This window comes from Nerophis ophidion, linkage group LG06, assembly GCF_033978795.1.
Source record: "Nerophis ophidion isolate RoL-2023_Sa linkage group LG06, RoL_Noph_v1.0, whole genome shotgun sequence".
Lineage (NCBI taxonomy): Eukaryota > Metazoa > Chordata > Actinopteri > Syngnathiformes > Syngnathidae > Nerophis > Nerophis ophidion.
The window spans coordinates 31,903,769-31,922,150 of NC_084616.1; the positions used below are offsets into that span (position 1 = coordinate 31,903,769).

At 38.6% G+C, this 18,382-nt stretch overlaps 1 protein-coding gene across 3 annotated transcripts in view; it reads right to left on the bottom strand.

Moving 5' to 3' along the window:
- Window positions 1–17,594, bottom strand: part of znf385a (zinc finger protein 385A) — a 186,801-nt gene extending 169,207 nt beyond the window's left edge. Inside the window, exon 1 of one of the 3 annotated variants that reach the window (XM_061903394.1) lies at window positions 16,977–17,594. In XM_061903394.1, coding sequence (XP_061759378.1) covers window positions 16,977–16,986 — 10 coding nt within the window. In that variant the 5' untranslated portion in view covers window positions 16,987–17,594. The remainder of the gene's footprint in view (window positions 1–16,976) is intronic. The other 2 variants (XM_061903391.1, XM_061903389.1) reach the window with 2 other exon arrangements.
- Window positions 17,595–18,382: the final 788 nt, after the last annotated feature.

Genomic DNA, 18,382 nt, shown 5'->3' on the forward strand with positions numbered 1-18,382 from the left:
TTAAACAACGTCCCTCCTGTATGTGCCGTCTTCTTCCCCCGTACACACATAACAATATCCATTGTATTATTATAATATGTACACATTTACAGTCGCGATCAAAGGTAAAGAACATAATGTTATGGCTGTCTTGAGTTTCCAATAATTTCTACAACTCTTATTTTTTGTGATAGAGTGATTGAAGCACATACTTGTTGGTCAAAAAAGACATTCATGAAGTTTGGTTATTTTATGAATATATTACGGGTCTACTGAAAATGTTAATATTTGGTTACATGTCCCTTGGCAAGTTTCACTGCAAAAAGGGGCTTTTGGTAGCCATCCACAAGCTTCTGGCAAGCTTCTGGTTGATTTTTTTAGCCACTCCTCTTGACAAAATTGGTGCAATTCAGTTAAATTTGTTGGTTTTCTGACATGGGCTTGTTTCTTCAGCATCGTCCACATGTTTAAGTCAGGACTTTGGGAGGGCCATTTCAAAACCTTAATTCTAGTAGGATTTAGCCAGTGACGTGCGGTGAGGTTCATGGCTGGTGAGGCACTGACTTCACCACAGTCAGATTTACAAACATATGAACCCTAAAGAGTATATTATTCACCATTTGATTGGCAGAAGTTAACGGGTTATGTTTAAAATATCATACTACCATTCTTTACACGAAGTCAATGCGCCACTCCTTCTGAACAAAAACATCGATAACTTGTTTATAGAAGTCTTCCTTATCTTTCGTCAGTTTTAAAAGTATCTCTGTCTTGATGAAAATCACTGTCTGAAGCAAACCATTTAGCTCCGGCGTTGGTCTTCCTTTAAATATTACCTCCTGCTTCGATTGAAAGTCCAGTTTAGAAAACTGTTTTATTTTAGATATGTACTCATCCGTGTTAAAAGTCCAGAGGAGAGGAAAAAATAAACACATGCTGCTCACTCTTGCTGCTTGTTGTCACTTCTTCTGCAGCCGAGTTGTCGCAAGAATGATCCCTAGGATCACTAGCGCCCTCTACCACCAGTAGGCGGGAGAACAGGTGCCTCACACAGTGCGTCTTAGCAAGCGTTTTATGATTGCCCAGCACAAGAAATAATTTGCACACATACAGTTGTTGACAAAATACACTGTACATTACATACCTCAGCTAACTAAACTATGGAAATGTATAATATAATTCATATAGCTATACGGTCTCACTGCACAGCAGACAGCAGTTAGCCGAGTCATTGCGCAATCCATGGGGAGGCTCAACTGGCTGCTGACTCACCGCAAGTCTTTTCTCAGTATTTGAACGGCAAATGTGAAAATTCAGTGATTTTGAATAAAAAATAATATAAAACTAGTGAAGTTAAATAACAAACGGTAAATATATTAAAAGTTCTTTAACCGCCTTCCTTAACAATTTAATTAATATGTTTTCTTTTTACATTTTTTTTCTTTCCATGATGGCAGGTGAGGCGGGGCTGCACGTCACTGGATTTAGCCATTCCTTTACCACTTTTGACGTGTGTTTGGGGTCATTGTCCTGTTGGAACACCCAACTGCGCCCAAGACCCAACATCCGGGCTGATAATTTTAGGTTGTCCTGAAGAATTTGGAGGTAATTCTCCTTTTTCTATGATGTCTTCATGGCATCGTGATGCGAATGGTGCTTCTTTCAAGATGCAGATCGGGCTCGGACACGGCGTACAGGTATGAAATAATGATTTATTAAAACTCAAAATGGCTCAGAACAAAAACACTGATGCTAAGGCAAAAAGACAAACAAAGAGTTACTAGCGTGTGAGCTAGGGAAACAAAACAGAACACTTGCTCAAGGCACAAACTGGCAAAACAAGGAGCTAGCGTGTGAGCTAGGAAAAACAGTGAGCTAAACGAGAAAACTAGCAAGTCCAAAACAGTTTGTTTACCATAGAGGGGAGTCCACGAAGTCATCGATAGCGTGTAGCAAAACTTGACGAGACCAGGACGAGTAAATGAAACAGGCCGGATAAATAAAGTCTCTAATGAAAAGCAGGTGTACTAACCAAGGCAGGTGGGACAAATCAGAAACCATGGTAACAACAACAAACAAGGAAGTGCACAAACTAAGAATCGGAAGAGTCAAACAATAAACAAGAAACGCAAAAGACTCAAAACCCAAAACCATATATGATCCGGGAAGCGGATCATAACATTTTCATTGTCCTATTTACTCTCTGTAAAGCACCAGTTCTATTGGCAGCAAAACAGGCCCAGAGCATAATATTACGACCACCATGCTTGACAGTAGGTTTGGTGTTCCTGGGATGAAAGGCCTCACCTTTTCTCCTCCAAACATATTGCTGGGTATTGTGGCCAAATAGCTCAATTTTTGTTTCTTCTTCCAGAAGGTCTTAGCTTTGTCCATGTGATGTCAGACACACAAATTGAGCTGTTATGTTCTTTACAAGTGTATGTAAACATTTGATCTCGACTGTATATGTATAGGCTGTATATCTTATTTTCTTTTTTAATTTTAGCCCAATGCGACCCCCAAGTAAAAAAGTTTGGACATCCCTGCTCTAAGGCTTTTTAATTGCTGTGTCACTTTTACGTAAACCCAGAGAGCGGGGCAGCCATGGAGAAAATGGGAAAGAAGGGCTGATCCGCTCAAAGAACATATTTACTCCTGTGGGACTTGGAGATGACCTCCAGAAGCCAGGTGAGTGTGGATGGGGAAGTGAGTGAGTGAATAGAATGAGCGTTAGCTATGCAGACAGATCAACATAGAGTGAAGTTTTATGAAGATAGATGAGGCCCGTAGTGCGCACACAAATACAAAGACAAAGAGACAGACAACCTGCATGGCCCTGAGCTAAGGAGGTGAGGTGTGACTCAGAAGGGCAGCCTAATGTAACATAAAACACTCAAAAATGAATAGGGGGTGACTCAGGCTACACCACTCATAAGAAAAATGTTCAGATGAAGTTAACAAAGCAGATCGTGGGGCAGGAATGTTTCTTGCTTGTCAAACAACCATCATGCACATTTGGGGTCGGATTAGAAGCGATACAGTATGTCCTACATAAAAAGGATAAATAGTTTCCCTGTACGCATCTGGCTGCAGACAGAAGCATTGATGTCATGCATTTTGGCCATACTCACTAGAGAAGATACAGTACTACATGTGCATAGGCGCCGATTTACATTTCTGCCAGTGGGTGCTCGGTGTGTGTGTATTACTGTTGTCCCGATACCAATATTTTTGTACCGCTACCAAAAGTATTTCAGTACTTTTCTAAATAAAGGGGACCACAAAAAATGTAATTATTAGCTTTATTTTATTTTTTTTAATCTCAGGGTACATTAAACATATGTTTTTATTGCAATTTAGTCCATAAATAAAATAGTGAACATTGTCTTTTAGTAGTAAGTAAACAAACAAAGGCGCCTAATTTTGCTGCTGACATATGCAGTAACATATTGTGTCATTTTACATTCTATTAATGTGTCAAAATTATTAAGGACAAATGGTAGAAAATTAATTATTTATCTTAGTGTGACATGTATGGCTGTTGAGGAAGTATGAACTTCATTCATGAGTGTTCAATGTTAAGATACATTTTTCATTAGTTCATCATTGGGTACAATGAAATCTTCCATTCATCCATTTTCTACCGCTTATTCCCTTTTGAGGGCGCAGGGGGCGCTGGTGCCTATCTGAGCTACAATCAGGCGGAAGGCGGGATACACCCTTGACAAGTCGCCCCCTCATCACAGGGAACAATGAAATCTTGATTAGGATTAGATCATTAAAGACTGTATGATTTGTGACTTTTCAATTTTCTAAAACTGAATAATAAGCGGTAGAAAATGGATGGAGGGAATAAACTGCCACATATTTAACAACACCAAGATTGATTTTTCTAAAATTATTTTAAAGATTAAAAGTTGCCATCAGTCCCACGTGGGTGCTCGGCCCCAAAGCACCCACGGCATCAGCGCCTATGCATGTAAGGTGCCATGTCGTCTTCTTTCTTTAACATACGATTGGCCTGATTTACGAAGATTTAAAAATACAATGCACCGGACAGCATGAGCAAAAATTGATATGTGTGTAATATGAGCGTGTGTGTTGTAGATCTACTAACACTGTGCAATGGAAAAGTGCTGCAGAGGGCCTTATTTAAATGAGGATTTTTCATGCATACCATGGAGACAATTATTTTATGCACATTCATGTTATCATATATATACTGTGTGTATATATATATATATATATATATATATATATATATATATATATATATATATATATATATATATATATATATATATGTATATATATATATATATATATATATATATATATATACATATATATATATATATATATATATATTTATATATATATGTATATATATATACATATATATATACATATATCATACCTGTGTGCGATGTGCTGAAACAGCAGCACACATCTATAATCGCATACACTTTTTATGAATCAGAATTTAGACAACACAAACATATGCACACTGACACTTAATTATGTGCACAAAGCTGCACTAAAACAAATACATAAATGCACAATGAAAGACGTATTTTATGTGGGAGGTATATTATAATAAATAGGTCTTAAATAAAATAAAAAAAACGACATTAAAATAAAAATAAAAAGCCAGCAGACACCAAAACGCATTAATAGATTTTTTTTTAATCAGCCATTTAAATCACTCAGCAGCAATAGAGTTATAAAAGGTAATCACTAAATAGACGATTAGTCAAATATTTTCTATTTCTGACCGTCCAAATATGTGTAGGGCGGACGATTTTCATCTGTCCATTGCCTGGCTGTGCAGCAGAAGCACTTACCATTCAGCCGTGTGTGGAACTGTCAGTTTCCGCGTCCTTCTGACACATGCTAAATAAAACACAAATTAGTGCTAGCAAAACCATGATGAGTGTTGATGAACCACAGTCATTGTTTTTAACGTGCAATGACAAAAACTAATTGAAAAAATTGCGCGTGCTAAATAATTACATTTCTATTTTATTTTCCCGGTATTGTGGTCGTTTTGATGATCAGCACATATTTTGCATATTAATAAAATCGATTGCACACCTTTTTCTGCTGACGTACCAGACGCAATCCACTTTGCACGCATTTAGTAGATCAGCTTTGCTTGTGGTATCAAGTTTGCACAAACTTTAGTACATGCAAATTAGGCCCTTAGAGTAGTAGATTAGGAACCTGAAGTGGAGACAATGTTAGATAGTGTAGCTGGACTTGTTCCACTTTAAAATGCAAGCAAAACTTTGGGTTACAAGCGTTCCTGCCATTAGTCTCAGTGAACCCCGCAAAATCTACTGAATAAACATCTGGTCTTATTCGCAAGCAATAGCTTGGAGCTATTGATGATGGAAAGGAAGAAAGTGTATGTGTCAGATGAATGAATTATCAAAAACATGACAGTGTGTCGCGGATTTGGCGAAGCAATACTAGCGTATCACAGCCAGATTGGGCCATACTGAAGCAGAATGGGTCCAATGCCTAATTGGTGGATATTTATCAAAGAAAATACGAAAAAAACTGCTGCGAGTGTGTTTGACTGAGAAGGAGCTGAAAGGAGAGAATAGAATGGAATAGAATAGAGTTTTTATTGTCATTATTGCAGTGAACAGGTTCAAAGAACAACGATATTGGAGCAGATCTCCTAAGCCATATACAATTTGGTAATATAAATAGTAAAAAAATGATGGAAAATAAGAGATGTATCTATATATATGTATATATATATCCACACACATACATGTGCATACATATGAATATATATACCGTAGAAGCCCACTCTCCAAGGTAAACGCTGTAAAATATCATAACATTACTTTATAAAACTACCATGTTGTTACAAGTACATTGTATTGTATTGTTATTTTTTTAATGTATCTGTAGCACTAAGTGATGTACTTTGATTAAGGGACATGTGGTAGAAAATACCATACCATACTATACCAACTTTATTTATAAAGCCCTTTAAACATAACCACAGTTGAAGAACAAAGGGTTGTACACCACAAAGAAATAGAGCCCAAGGACAGACTAAAAAACATAACATTTAAAACATAAGTAAAAAACACATTGAAATAGCAAATACAAATTACCCTAAGAACAATTTGTTAGATTAAAAAGCAGTTTAAAAAGTTAAAAACAGTTAAAAACGTTAAAAGTTAAAAACAGTTTATAGTGGATGTATCGATGGAAAATAAAACTCTTTAAGGTCAGAAAACTCGATTTAAATACTGTTTATAGCAGGGGTCACCAACGTTTTTGAAACCAAGAGCTACTTCTCGGGTACTGATTAATGCGAAGGGCTACCAGTTTGATACATACTTAAATAAATTGACAGAAATAACCAATTTGCTCAATTTACCTTCAATAAATAAATCTATATATATATACATATATATATATAGATTTATATAAATAAATCTATATATATATATATATATATATATATATATATATATATATATATATATATATATATAAAAGGGTATTTCTGTCTGTCATTCTGTGGTACATTTTTCTTCCTTTTATGGAAGGTTTTCGTAGTGAATATATTATGAAAAAAAAACACTTAAATTGAACGGTTTAAAAGAGGAGAAAACAGGAAAAGAAATGAAAATTTAATTTTGACACATATCTTCAATTTCGACTCTTTAAAATTCAAAATTCAACCGAAAAAAAGAAGAGAAAAACTAGCTAATTTGAATCCTTTTGAAAAAAATTTAAAAAGAATTCATGGAACATCATTAATAATTTTTACTGATTAAGATTAATTTTAGAACTTTGATGAAATGTTTTAAATAGGTTAAAATCCGATCTACACTTTGTTGGAATATATAACAAATTGGACCAAGCTATATTTGTAACAAAGACCAATCATTATTTCTTCGAGATTTTCCAGAACAAAAATTTTAAAAGAAATTAAAAAAACTTTGAAATAAGATTTAAATTTGATTCTAAAGATTTTCTAGATTTGCCAGAATAATTTTTTGGAATTTTAATCATAACAAGTTTGAAGAAATATTTCACAAATATTCTTCGTCGAAAAAACAGAAGCTAAAATGAAGAACTAAATTAAAATGTATTTATCATACTTTACAATAAAAAAATAAATGATAGGCGCCAGCGCCCCCCGTGACCTCGAAAGGGAATAAGCGGTAGAAATGGATGGATGGATGTACTTGAACATTGATTTAAAATGCCAGGAAAGAAGAGGAAGGAATTTAAAATGTAAAAAGGTATATGTGTTTAAAAATCCTACTATCATTTTTAAGGTTGTATTTTTTCTCTAAAATTGTCTTTCTGAAAGTTATAAGAAGCAAAGTAAAAATATAAATGAATTTATTTATACAAGTGAAGACCAGGTCTTTAAAATATTTTCTTGGATTTTCAAATTCTATTTGAGTTTTGTTTCTCTTAGAATTAAAAATGTCGAGCAAAGCGAGACCAGCTTGCTAGTAAATAAATACAATTAAAAAAAATAGAGGCAGCTAACTGGTAAGTGCTGCTATTTGAGCTATTTTTAGAACAGGCCAGTGGGCTACTCATCTGGTCCTTACGGGCTACCTGGTGCCCGCGGGCACTGCGTTGGTGACCCATGGTTTATAGGCTCAAAGGTTTGCTATGTTTTTCAATGCAGCATGCAATATTTAGTTACACTAGCAGAGGGTGCTTGGTGCCTTTGGTATTAGTAGCTGGCGCTGTAGAAGAAGTCAGTACGTGATATGAGAAAAGCAGAGGCTTCAAGCGCCGGTTGTAACGCTGTTTTAGGTGTTTTGCAGGTAAGCTGGTTCGCAGTAGTAAAGTTTCTTCTGTACTTTTTAGAGTAAGCAATGTTAAGCTAAAGTCTGTTTTCTTACGTTTATGAGTTAAAAACGGGTCACATTCAGGGTTATCTTCTAAGGTGGCAGTCCAACGGTAACCACGGTGACGAAGCAAAATACAGTTAACTTTAGTTTAAGAGCCAGTTCATGACATAAATCCTCAGAGATACTGGAAAATAGGGTGTTAACTGGCATTTATGTTACAAGGACATGCCAAACGAGTGTTGAGTGTCGTATGGATCATAAGCACACCAGATATGTGTGAAAGCCTACCACTACTTTAATAATAAAAATAAATATATAAAAATTCAGGACAGTAAGGTTGAGTACAAGTAATGGTAAAATGACATAAGAGATACATACAACACATAGTTTATTAAACAGTGATTAAAAACATGATTTGAAGGTAGATAAAATCAGCAAACAAAAATGTGTTTGTATATATTTTTTGTTTAAAATTGTTTAACTCTAGACATTGTATTTTGAGAAGAAGTCCTGTGAATATGTGATATGAGAAAAGCAATGTCATCAGTCTGTTTTAATTGTTTTGCAATTTCATCAAGAAAAATAAATGTGTCGCACAATGAAAAAGTTGGCCCATTTTTTCGAGCTGTGTAACACATCTAGAAGAAGTTTGTTTTTCCTTTTAAACAAAAGCATGTTACATGTTAAAATTGCACTGTTTTGGAGGTGGAGAGCAAGCGGCAATTTAATGGATTTCTGTTTATTTCAGTGGGAGATGTTGATTTGAGGTACAAGTGGTTTGATTTAAAAGCTCCATCACAGAACCAATTAAGCTCGTAAATTGAGGAACTACTGCATTTTTCATCGCCATCAGAGCACTCAACTACAAACCCCGTTTCCATATGAGTTGGGAAATTGTGCTGGATTTCAATATAAACGGAATACAAGGATTTGCACATCCTTTTCAACCCATATTCAATTGAATGCACAACAAAGACAACATATTTGATGTTCAAACTCATAAACTTTTATTTTTCTTTTCAAATAATAATTAACTTAGAACTTCATGGCTGCAACACGTGCCAAGTAGTTTGGAAAGAGCATGGTCACCACTGTGTTACATCACCTTTTCTTTTAAAAACACTCAATAAACGTTTGGTAACTGAGGAAACGAAGTGTTGAAGCTTTGAAAAAGGAATTATTTCCCATTCCTGTTTTTTGTAGAGCTTCAGTCGTTCAACAGTCTGGGGTCTCCGCTGTCGTATTTCACGCTTCATAATGCGCCACACATTTTCGATGGGATACAGGTCTGGACTGCAGGCGGGCCAGGAAAGTACCCACACTCTGTTTTTACGAAGCCACGCTGTTGTAACACGTGCTGAATGTGGCTTGGAATTTTCTTGCTGAAATAAGCAGGGGCGTCCATGAAAAAGACGGCGCTTAGATGGCAGCAATTGTTGTTCCAAAACCTGTATGTACCTTTCAGCCTTAATGGTGCCTTCACAGATGTGTAAATTACCCATGTCTTGGGCACTAATGCATCCCCATACCATCACAGATGCTGGCTTTTGAACTTTACGTTGATAAGAGTCTGGATGGTTCGCTTCCCCTTTGGTCTGGATGACACAATGTCAAATATTTCCAAAAACAATTTGAAATGGGGACTCGTCAGACGACTGTATACTTTTCCACTTTGCATCAGTCCATCTTAGATGATCTTTGGCCCAAAGAAGCAGGCGGCGTTTCTGGATGTTTTTGATAAATGGCTTTCGCTTTTCATAGTAGAACAAAAAACTTGCACTTACAGATGTAGTGACGAACTGTATTTAGTGACAGTGGTTTTCTGAAGTGTTCCTGAGCCCATGTGGTGATGTCCTTTAGAGATCCGGATCGAAGGTCACAGTCATTCAATGTTGGTTTCCGGCCATGCCGCTTACGTGGAGGGATTTCTCCAGATATTTTGAACTTTTTGATGATATTATGGACCGTAGATGTGGAAATCCCTACATTTCTTGTAATTGCACTTTGAGAAACGTTGTTCTTAAATTTGAATATTTACTCACGCAGTTGTGGACAAAGGGGTGTACCTCGCCCCATCCTTTCTTGTGAAAGACTGAGCATTTTTTGGGAAGCTGTTTTTATACCCAATCATGGCACCCACCTGTTCCCAATTAGCCTGCACACCTGTGGGATGTTCCAAATAAGTGTTTGATGAGCATTCCTTAACTTTATCAGTATTTATTGCCACCTCTCCCAACTTCTTTGTCGCGTGTTGCTGGCATCAAATTCTAAAGTTAATGATTATTTGCAAAAAAAACAATGTTTATCAGTTTGAACATCGAATATGTTGTCTTTGAAGCATATTCAACTGAATATGGTTGAAAAGGATTTGCAAATTATTGTATTCCGTTTATATTTACATCTAACACAATTTCCCAACTCATATGGAAACGGGGTTTGTATATCCACCTGCACACAGGACTATGCCCTTACAAAGCTATGTTAGTTCTAACTTGACATCCAACCACAATATTTGCAGGTGAACATCGGATGTAGCGACACACATGCAGACAGTCAGCACACAAATTCACATTACACACATATTTTAATCTGAACATTGTTTTTTTTCCACACGTCAGACAAATGTCCATCCAACATTTACAGATCCATATCAGTGCACTGAATATGATGATAGCCCGTGTCAGTATTGCAAAGGTCATTGGAATGACATTAGCCTTTTCAGAGGATGAAAGAAACAAATGTCAAATTGCTCAACAGACACACATCATCATGTAAACGCAGCAGAATTTCCGACTGGGGAAATCATGCAGTCCAGGAAGAAACGTAAGGTAGATACATATCTGAATGGCAGCTTATTAAGAGAACATTTTTGGCGAGTGTTAAAGTCGAAGAATCCAGAGACCATTAAATGCGATAAAAAAAAGATTGATTTGGTGTGAGTCAAACAACCCAACAAAGGTGCAGGCAGTGAGCTAAACATGAATCCCTCTAAAGTTAGACATCATTATGTGTTTTTCTTTTGCCTCTTCATTCGGCGTCTCTATGCTGATTGAGTTGTTGTCACGGTTGCAGCTCAGCTTTAATAACACAAATATCATTTGCAGGAGCTGCTCCCTGCTACAACCTGACCAAGACTAATTGTCCTATTGTTGAATAGTCACCTTTGACCAGCTTCAGACTGATTGATTGATTGATTGATTGATTGATTGATTGATTGATTGATTGATTGATTGATTGATTTATTAGTAGATTGCACAGTTCAATACATATTCCGTACAATTGACCACTAAATGGTAACACCCCAGTAAGTTTTTCAACTTGTTTAAGTCGGGGTCCACGTTAATCAATTCATGGTACAAATATATACTATCAGCAAAACACGGTCATCACACAAGTTAATCATCATAATATACACATTGAATTATTTACATTATTTACAATCGGGGGGGTGGAATGAGGAGCTTTGGTTGATATCAGTACTTCAGTCATCAACAATTGCATCAACAGAGAAATGGACATTGAAACAGTGTAGGTCTGACTTGGTAGGATATGTACAGCGAGCAGAGAACATAGTGAGTTCAGATAGCATAAGAACAAGTATATACATTAGAAGTACATTTGATTATTTACTTTAGGTTATTTACAATCCGGGGAGATGGGATGTGAAGGGGTGAGGGTATTAGTAAAGGGTTGATGTTGCCTGGAGGTGTTGTTTTAGAGCGGTTTTGAAGAAATATAGAGATGCACTTACTTTTACACCTGTTGGGAGTGCATTCCACATTGATGTGGCATAGAAAGAGACTGAGTTAAGACCTTTGTTAGATCGGAATCTGGGTTTAACGTGGTTTGTGGAGCTCCCCCTGGTGTTGTGGTTATGGCGGTCATTTACGTTAAGGAAGTCGTTTGACATGTACTTCGGTATCAGGGAGGTGTAGCGGATTAGACTGGCTCAGTGCAAGTTGTTTTACTCTGTCCTCCACCCTGAGCCAGCTCACTTTGGAGAAGTGGGTTGGAGTGAGGTTTTATCTGGGGTGTAGGTCTAAAAGTAACCGGACTAGCTTGTTCTGGGATGTTTGGAGTCTAAATTTGAGGGTTTTGAAGGTGCTGGGGTACCAGGAGGTGCAAGCGTAATCGAAAAAGGGTTGAATGAGATTGTTGACCAGAGATGAGATTCTGTAGAGGAATCTCGTTCTTTGGTTGACCTTTTTGATTACCTTGGTTGCCATTTTATCACAGGAAAGATTATCCTCTAGAATGGAACTTAGGAAGTTGATCTCATCTTTCCAGGTGATAACAATGTCACCCACTTTTATAGTGAAGTCACTGACTTTCTTAAGGTTGATATGGGACCCAAATCGGATGGATTCCGTTTTACTTAAGTGTATGGATAGCTTGTTGTCAGCGAACCAGGTGAAAATATTAAGGAGATCAGCATTGAGGATTTGTTCCACCTGTGACTTGTCCTTGCCGGATACCAGCAGGGCCGAGTCATCCGCAAACAGGAACAATTCACAGTGGCATGCTGATGGCATGTCATTTACGTATATTAGGAACAGTAAAGGTCCTAGTATACTGCCTTGGGGGACTCGGACTCCACAGCTTACTGAGAGGGGAGGGGACACAGTGCAGTTCACCTCTACCACCTGTTTCCTCCCCTCCAAGTAAGATTGTATCGAGATCGATGAGGTTTTATCGGATCAGATTGCTCTGAGCTTATCCAACAGTATAGCGTGGTTAACGGTGTTAAAGGCCTTCTGAATGTCCAGCATGACCATGCCGCAGTATTTGCCCGCGTCCACCTCATGTTTGATGTGGTCTGTCAGATAGAGAAGGCATCTGTCAGTGGAGTGGTTAGTTCTGAAGCCGGATTGGAATGTGTACATTAGTAGTAAGGCATCTGTCCACCTGTTCATAAACTATTTTTTCCATTACTTTCAAAATGGAACTGAGAATAGAAACAGGTCGGTAGTTACCAGGTTCTAATTTGCTTCCTTTTTCATAAAGGGGGTTACTCTTGCTATCTTGAAATCCTTGAGTACTTGGCCTTGTTTGATTGAGAGGTTTATTATATGTGTGATTATTGGGGCAATGGTGGTGGCAGAGTCCAGGAGGAAACTGGAGGGGATATTGTCAAGGCCGGTGGCCTTGTTTGGGTGGAGCGCGCTCAATTTATCAAGCATCTCGTTAGCTGAGACCATTTCTAATTTGAAATCGTTGTTGTTTACTCCTAGCTTTCTGTAGAAGGCTTTAATGTTTTCTACACCACAACGACCAGAGTGATGGGACAGCTTGTTAACGAGAGTTGTGGCTATGCTGGTGAAAAAGGTGTTAAGTCTGCTTGCTACCTCCATTTTGTCTGTAATGAGGGAGTCACCATCCTTGATGTTGATGTTGGTGAGTCTGGTTTTAAGTTTCTGGCTGCATCCAGGAAGCTGGTTGTTAAAAATTTTCCAGAGCTCACGTGGCTTATTTGTGTTTTCCTCTATTTTGTCGTTGATATAATTTTTTTTAAGGATTTAGTCAGGTTGTTTGTCTTATTTCTTAATTTATTGCATTGCTTTCTGAGCGTTGAAAGGAGTGATTTGAGGTTAATTTGACAACATTAATAATGTGTAAACTCGACAAGATAAACAAACAAGACAAAACTAAAACTTGCATTAAGACCCACATGTTGTCTCCATAATCATTACAGGCGCCTGCTTGAAAAACACGCTTGCCCTGAGAGCACAGGAGCAGGGCTTGAATCAGTCTAGGCATGCGTTAACACAAAGTGGCGTCTCCAGCAATGCACGCAGCAACACAATTAATACACACAGACTCCCCGACACAACCGTACACACATTAGTATGTTTGCGGATGCGGATGGGCAACTGCATCGCTAGTTAAATGCATAAACATGTCCTTTTCTAGCTTCCAAATACACAGGCGCGCATGCATGATCGGTCATTTGGACTTACAGTGGCAGGATCCCATCCTCTGTGTGAACGCACAAGCCAGCTATGTAGAGCACACTGGATCCCTCTCTCTGACATGGCCACTATGAGACTAGAATACTAAATAAGAAAGTGCTGGCTGATTCAGAACACAGCAGGACTGCAAAAAAAAACCTAACTGCTACACTGTGCCACAGGCAGCTGAATAAAATGTGAATTTATCAGTGTCGTTTCATATTCAGAAGTTTTGCCAGGACAAAATGTCATGAAATGAAGGAAATAATGCAGCAATATATAAGGTTAATGCATCAGATCATATACTGTAATTGCAAGGTAAATAGGACCCTCAATGGCTGTGAGTAGCATAGTGAGGACATCAGAGGAATCTAATTGGATGTGTGATAAGTTATTGGTGATAGAGTGACATTATTACCACTGGTTTCATCTATAAAGCTTGCAAAACTGGGATGAAAAGTTGCTTACGGTGTTTGTTTGTGTGATATGTGTGAGATCCATTCATTCATTTAAATGGACATTCTTTATTTTTTCTTTGTGGACTTTGTATTTATAGATGCGATACCTGAATATTGCAAAAATTATTACTACACATTGTCACTTTAACTAAAGAGTGACCAAACTTAAGGTGCAACTTCACTTTTTTTTTTTTGTTCATCATTCACAATCCCTATGTAGGACAAGAACACATGTGTCTTTCTTTTTTTATGCATTATAATTTGTAATATACACCAAGTACAAGGTGGCTAACAATGTAGCTAATTACAGTCATTTATTTCTCCCACAAAGCCCTCCTAAAAAACATACAAAAACCGCCAACAAAGCTCCATTTTAATGTTGTAACCTGACTATTAATCAGGTATTAGCAATTCTGTTATTATAAGCGCTAACACCGGGAAACGACTTTTAGCGACGCCGTGACAACGAAGAGGTAACTACCCTAGCAGCTGTTGACATACTGAGCCAGTGAGTTGCTGCATCGCCTCTGAGCTGGTGAAAGGTAATTCTAGATTACAAAACATGTCTCTCACAAGTATAGAAGAACGTTGTTGCCATAAACCGAGAAGTCGGTCAACTTTGACTTTTACTATTTTTACCTGTTTCAGGATTGTGATTAATTCTTCCCTCTCCCAGGGAGAGCAGACATTGTACAGTAAGTGATTGTTTTATTATGTTAGCAGTTTGTATTTCTTGTTCAACATTTAGCAATAGTACTCCTTGGTAGATCTGTTTATTACTCAGCTTCTAAAATGTGTAGATCATCCTCTGTATAATCAGGCTCAAAAAACATATGGTTCTGGATCATCATTTTGCCCAAAGTAGTCGTTTGCGCTCAAAAAGTCTGCCGTAATCAGCAGTAGTTGTTGAAGAAAATAATGACCTTTGTGATGTGTGAAATGTCCATCCATCCATCCATTTTCAACTGCTTATTTCCTTTGGGGTCACGGGGGGCGCTGGTGCCTATCTCAGCTACAATCGGGCGGAAGGCGGTGTACACCCTGGACAAGTCGCCACCTTATCGCAGATGTGTGAAATTAATGTGCTACTGTTTACTTAGAATGACAGAAATACATAAAGATTAAATTGTATTATGAATGTCCCTGTTACTACATTACATATATACTTAAGGCATGTTTATAGAACAGAGGTTTTTGGATGTTTGCTAGGGCTTTATAGGCAAAAAAGAACAAATCCCATTACCTCCATTGTTAGCTGACTTTTGATCGCATTTATTTGCGAGTTAGAATGCATAGAAAAAAGACAAACCTATGTATGCTTATCTCACATAAGGATTGTGAATGATAGACAAAATAAAAAAAAATAAAAAAAAAGAGTTTAGGAGTATTTTGAGATATGAACTGGTTCTCCACTAATTGTTATTGTTTAAGTTGCAGGCAAAAATTTGAGTTACAAGCATCCATACCATTAGTTGGTGTAGCAAATGATACAGAGAACCCTCAAAAATCTGACCAAAGCACCCTTAATAATAGGTTATAGGTTTAGATGGACACTACTTTGTTTTTCCAGGCATGGTGAGAAATAAAGTTAGAGAGAAGAACAGTGCTGAAAAGAAGAAGTGGGTAGAATTTCTTGAATTAAATAAAGAAATCTTCAAAAACGTTACCGAGCGTGAAGCAATCCGAGGGTACCACTGCACCATCTGACGCAAGCCAAGAATGTTGATAAACTATCTAAACAGCCGAGATTTATCGATGAAAATATGTATAAGCTGCTAATAGTATCTTTGACGCCAAGCAGCTCGAAGGCGATAAATAAGTCCTCTCTCTAAGGTAATTGGTGTGCATCATTATTACATTACTTCATAAAACTACTGCAGTTGTTAGTTGTGCATTCTACTGTATTGTTTTTATACAATATTTCTCATGTAAAAGTTAGTAGTTTTGTCTTTAAAGGCATGTTACATGTTAATCAATCCCCGGCTGGGTCATACCAAAGACTATAAAAATGGGACCCACTACCTTCCTGCTTGGCACTCAGCATCAAGGGTTGGAATTGGGGGTTGAATCACCAAAATGATACCCGAGCGCGGCTACCACTGCTGCTCATTGCTCCCCTCACCTCCCAGGGGGTGGAACAAGGGTACGGGTCAAACGCAGAAAGTAACCTAGTGTGTGTGTGACTATCATTGGTACTTTACCTTGTTTTAACTTTGACTTTAAAGGTCTGCTGTCCAATTAAATTGATTTCAGTTCATTTCAATAGGTAATGTGTTTTGAGTTAAGTACCAATTAACTTCGTAAAAATTAGATACTGCAGTGTAGCAATATTCCAGAACTTGTAACCGTTTGTACAGACTCCCAACGCGAAGAAGATGCAATCCTTTAAATCGTTGGTGTATATAATCAGCTCATGCAGTTAAGTTAGCAGAGCTTCGCCAGCTCCTCCGTGACTTGTGAACTTGGTCACGTGACCAAAAACACCCAATAATAATCATACAATTGGGTTCTAAGCACTTTGACCTTCACTGTCATCACTCACACCTGCCCTGTTAATGGCACACCAGTGCGATCATTACAAGCCCTCACCGCGGTTTAAGCTTCCGCTCCGTGTTTACAGATGTGGAATGAACATCAGGCAGAGGATCCTACTAATGACCGGTGGCAAGCTCAGAATTTAGTCCAACATGATTGATCTTCAGTGCGTGATAAAAAAAAAAGAAAAAGGAAGCTGAAAAACTCACCCAAAATCATGCTGTGTGTTGAAAGTGGTGCCCTCCACAAATAACTCCAACGTCAGAATTGTCCTCAACAATCCAGAAGGAGTCAACTCAGATGATGTGGGGAGAGACAACTGCTGTTGCACATGCCTGCACTCTCCAGGTGAAAAGCTGTGTGTTTGTGTGTGTGTGTGTGTGTGTGTGTGTGTGTGTGTGTGTGTGTGTGCGTGTGTGTGTGTGCGCGCGCGTGTGTGTGTGTGTGTGTGTGTGTGTGTGTGTGTGTGTGTGTGTGTGTGTGTGTGTGTGTGTGAGAGAGAGAGAAAATGAGAGGGAAAGAGCACGTGTGTGGGTGTGTATGTGTGTGTGTGTGTGTGTGTGTGTCTGTGTGTGTGGAGGAGGGGTCCAGTGCTCCTGCAGCTGTCGTTCAGGTATACACTATGAAGGGGTTTAGTTGCAAAGGGGAGCAAGAGAGAGGAGAGTCAGTAGGAGGAACCTAAAGTGAGGTAACCAATCAGAGGTGGAGTCTACACAGCCTAGGTCTTCGTCTGTTCTTCTTCAGTAGCCAGGAGGGATTGCAGTGATCTCCAATGAAAGAGCTGACAAACAACTTCTTCCCTTTCGTAAGGGGGTTCGGGAGAAGATGCTTCCAATGCACACACTCGCTTTTCCACGGCTGGGTCTCTCGTTTTTTGGGGGTGGGTATAACCTCCAGGCACCTTGCATGCCTTCACTCTGATTGGTGGCAGCCACGACCAATGGGAGCTGCTGCAGACATTGTCATCATGCAGGGAGGAAGTGCATGACTGAGAACGTTATCTCCTCCCACCATGGTTTCTCGCAGTCCGTTCCCACAATCCCCATCATCTACACACACACACACACACACACCTCTGGGCTGTTTGATTGTCACATCTGTTTATTGCGATTCTTGTCCACCGCCTCTTTCCTCTATGTGTACTTTGACTTTGTGTGACTATGGACTCACCAAAGGATTAACCTCCTCCCTTGCTTCTACCTTTTCTCTTAACCTGCTCAGGCAAGGTTACCTTCCCGGGCAAGAAGGCACAGGGAGGTGGTGGCGTGTGCAAAAAGGAAGAGATGAAATAGAAAGCGACAGCAGAGAAAGCAGTGAGAAAGAAGGGCAGAGATGAAGGCGAATGCAAAGTGACAGTGTGATGAGGAGATGTGGAGTGACAAGAAGAGACGACTGGGGGGGATGCAAAGTCACGGGAGAACGGCGCCAGAAAACGGAACGTTGTACAACACAGTAGCTCTGACTAATTGAAGAGGAGCCACTCAGCAGTTTCCTTCGCACCAAGAAGCTCGACTCCAACAACAGGGCACTGCTCTGTTTTACAGACCAAAGCCAAAATAATGGGCACCTTTTGAAAAAGCACACAGGCGTGATGCTACTGCCAAGCTGTGCGTTT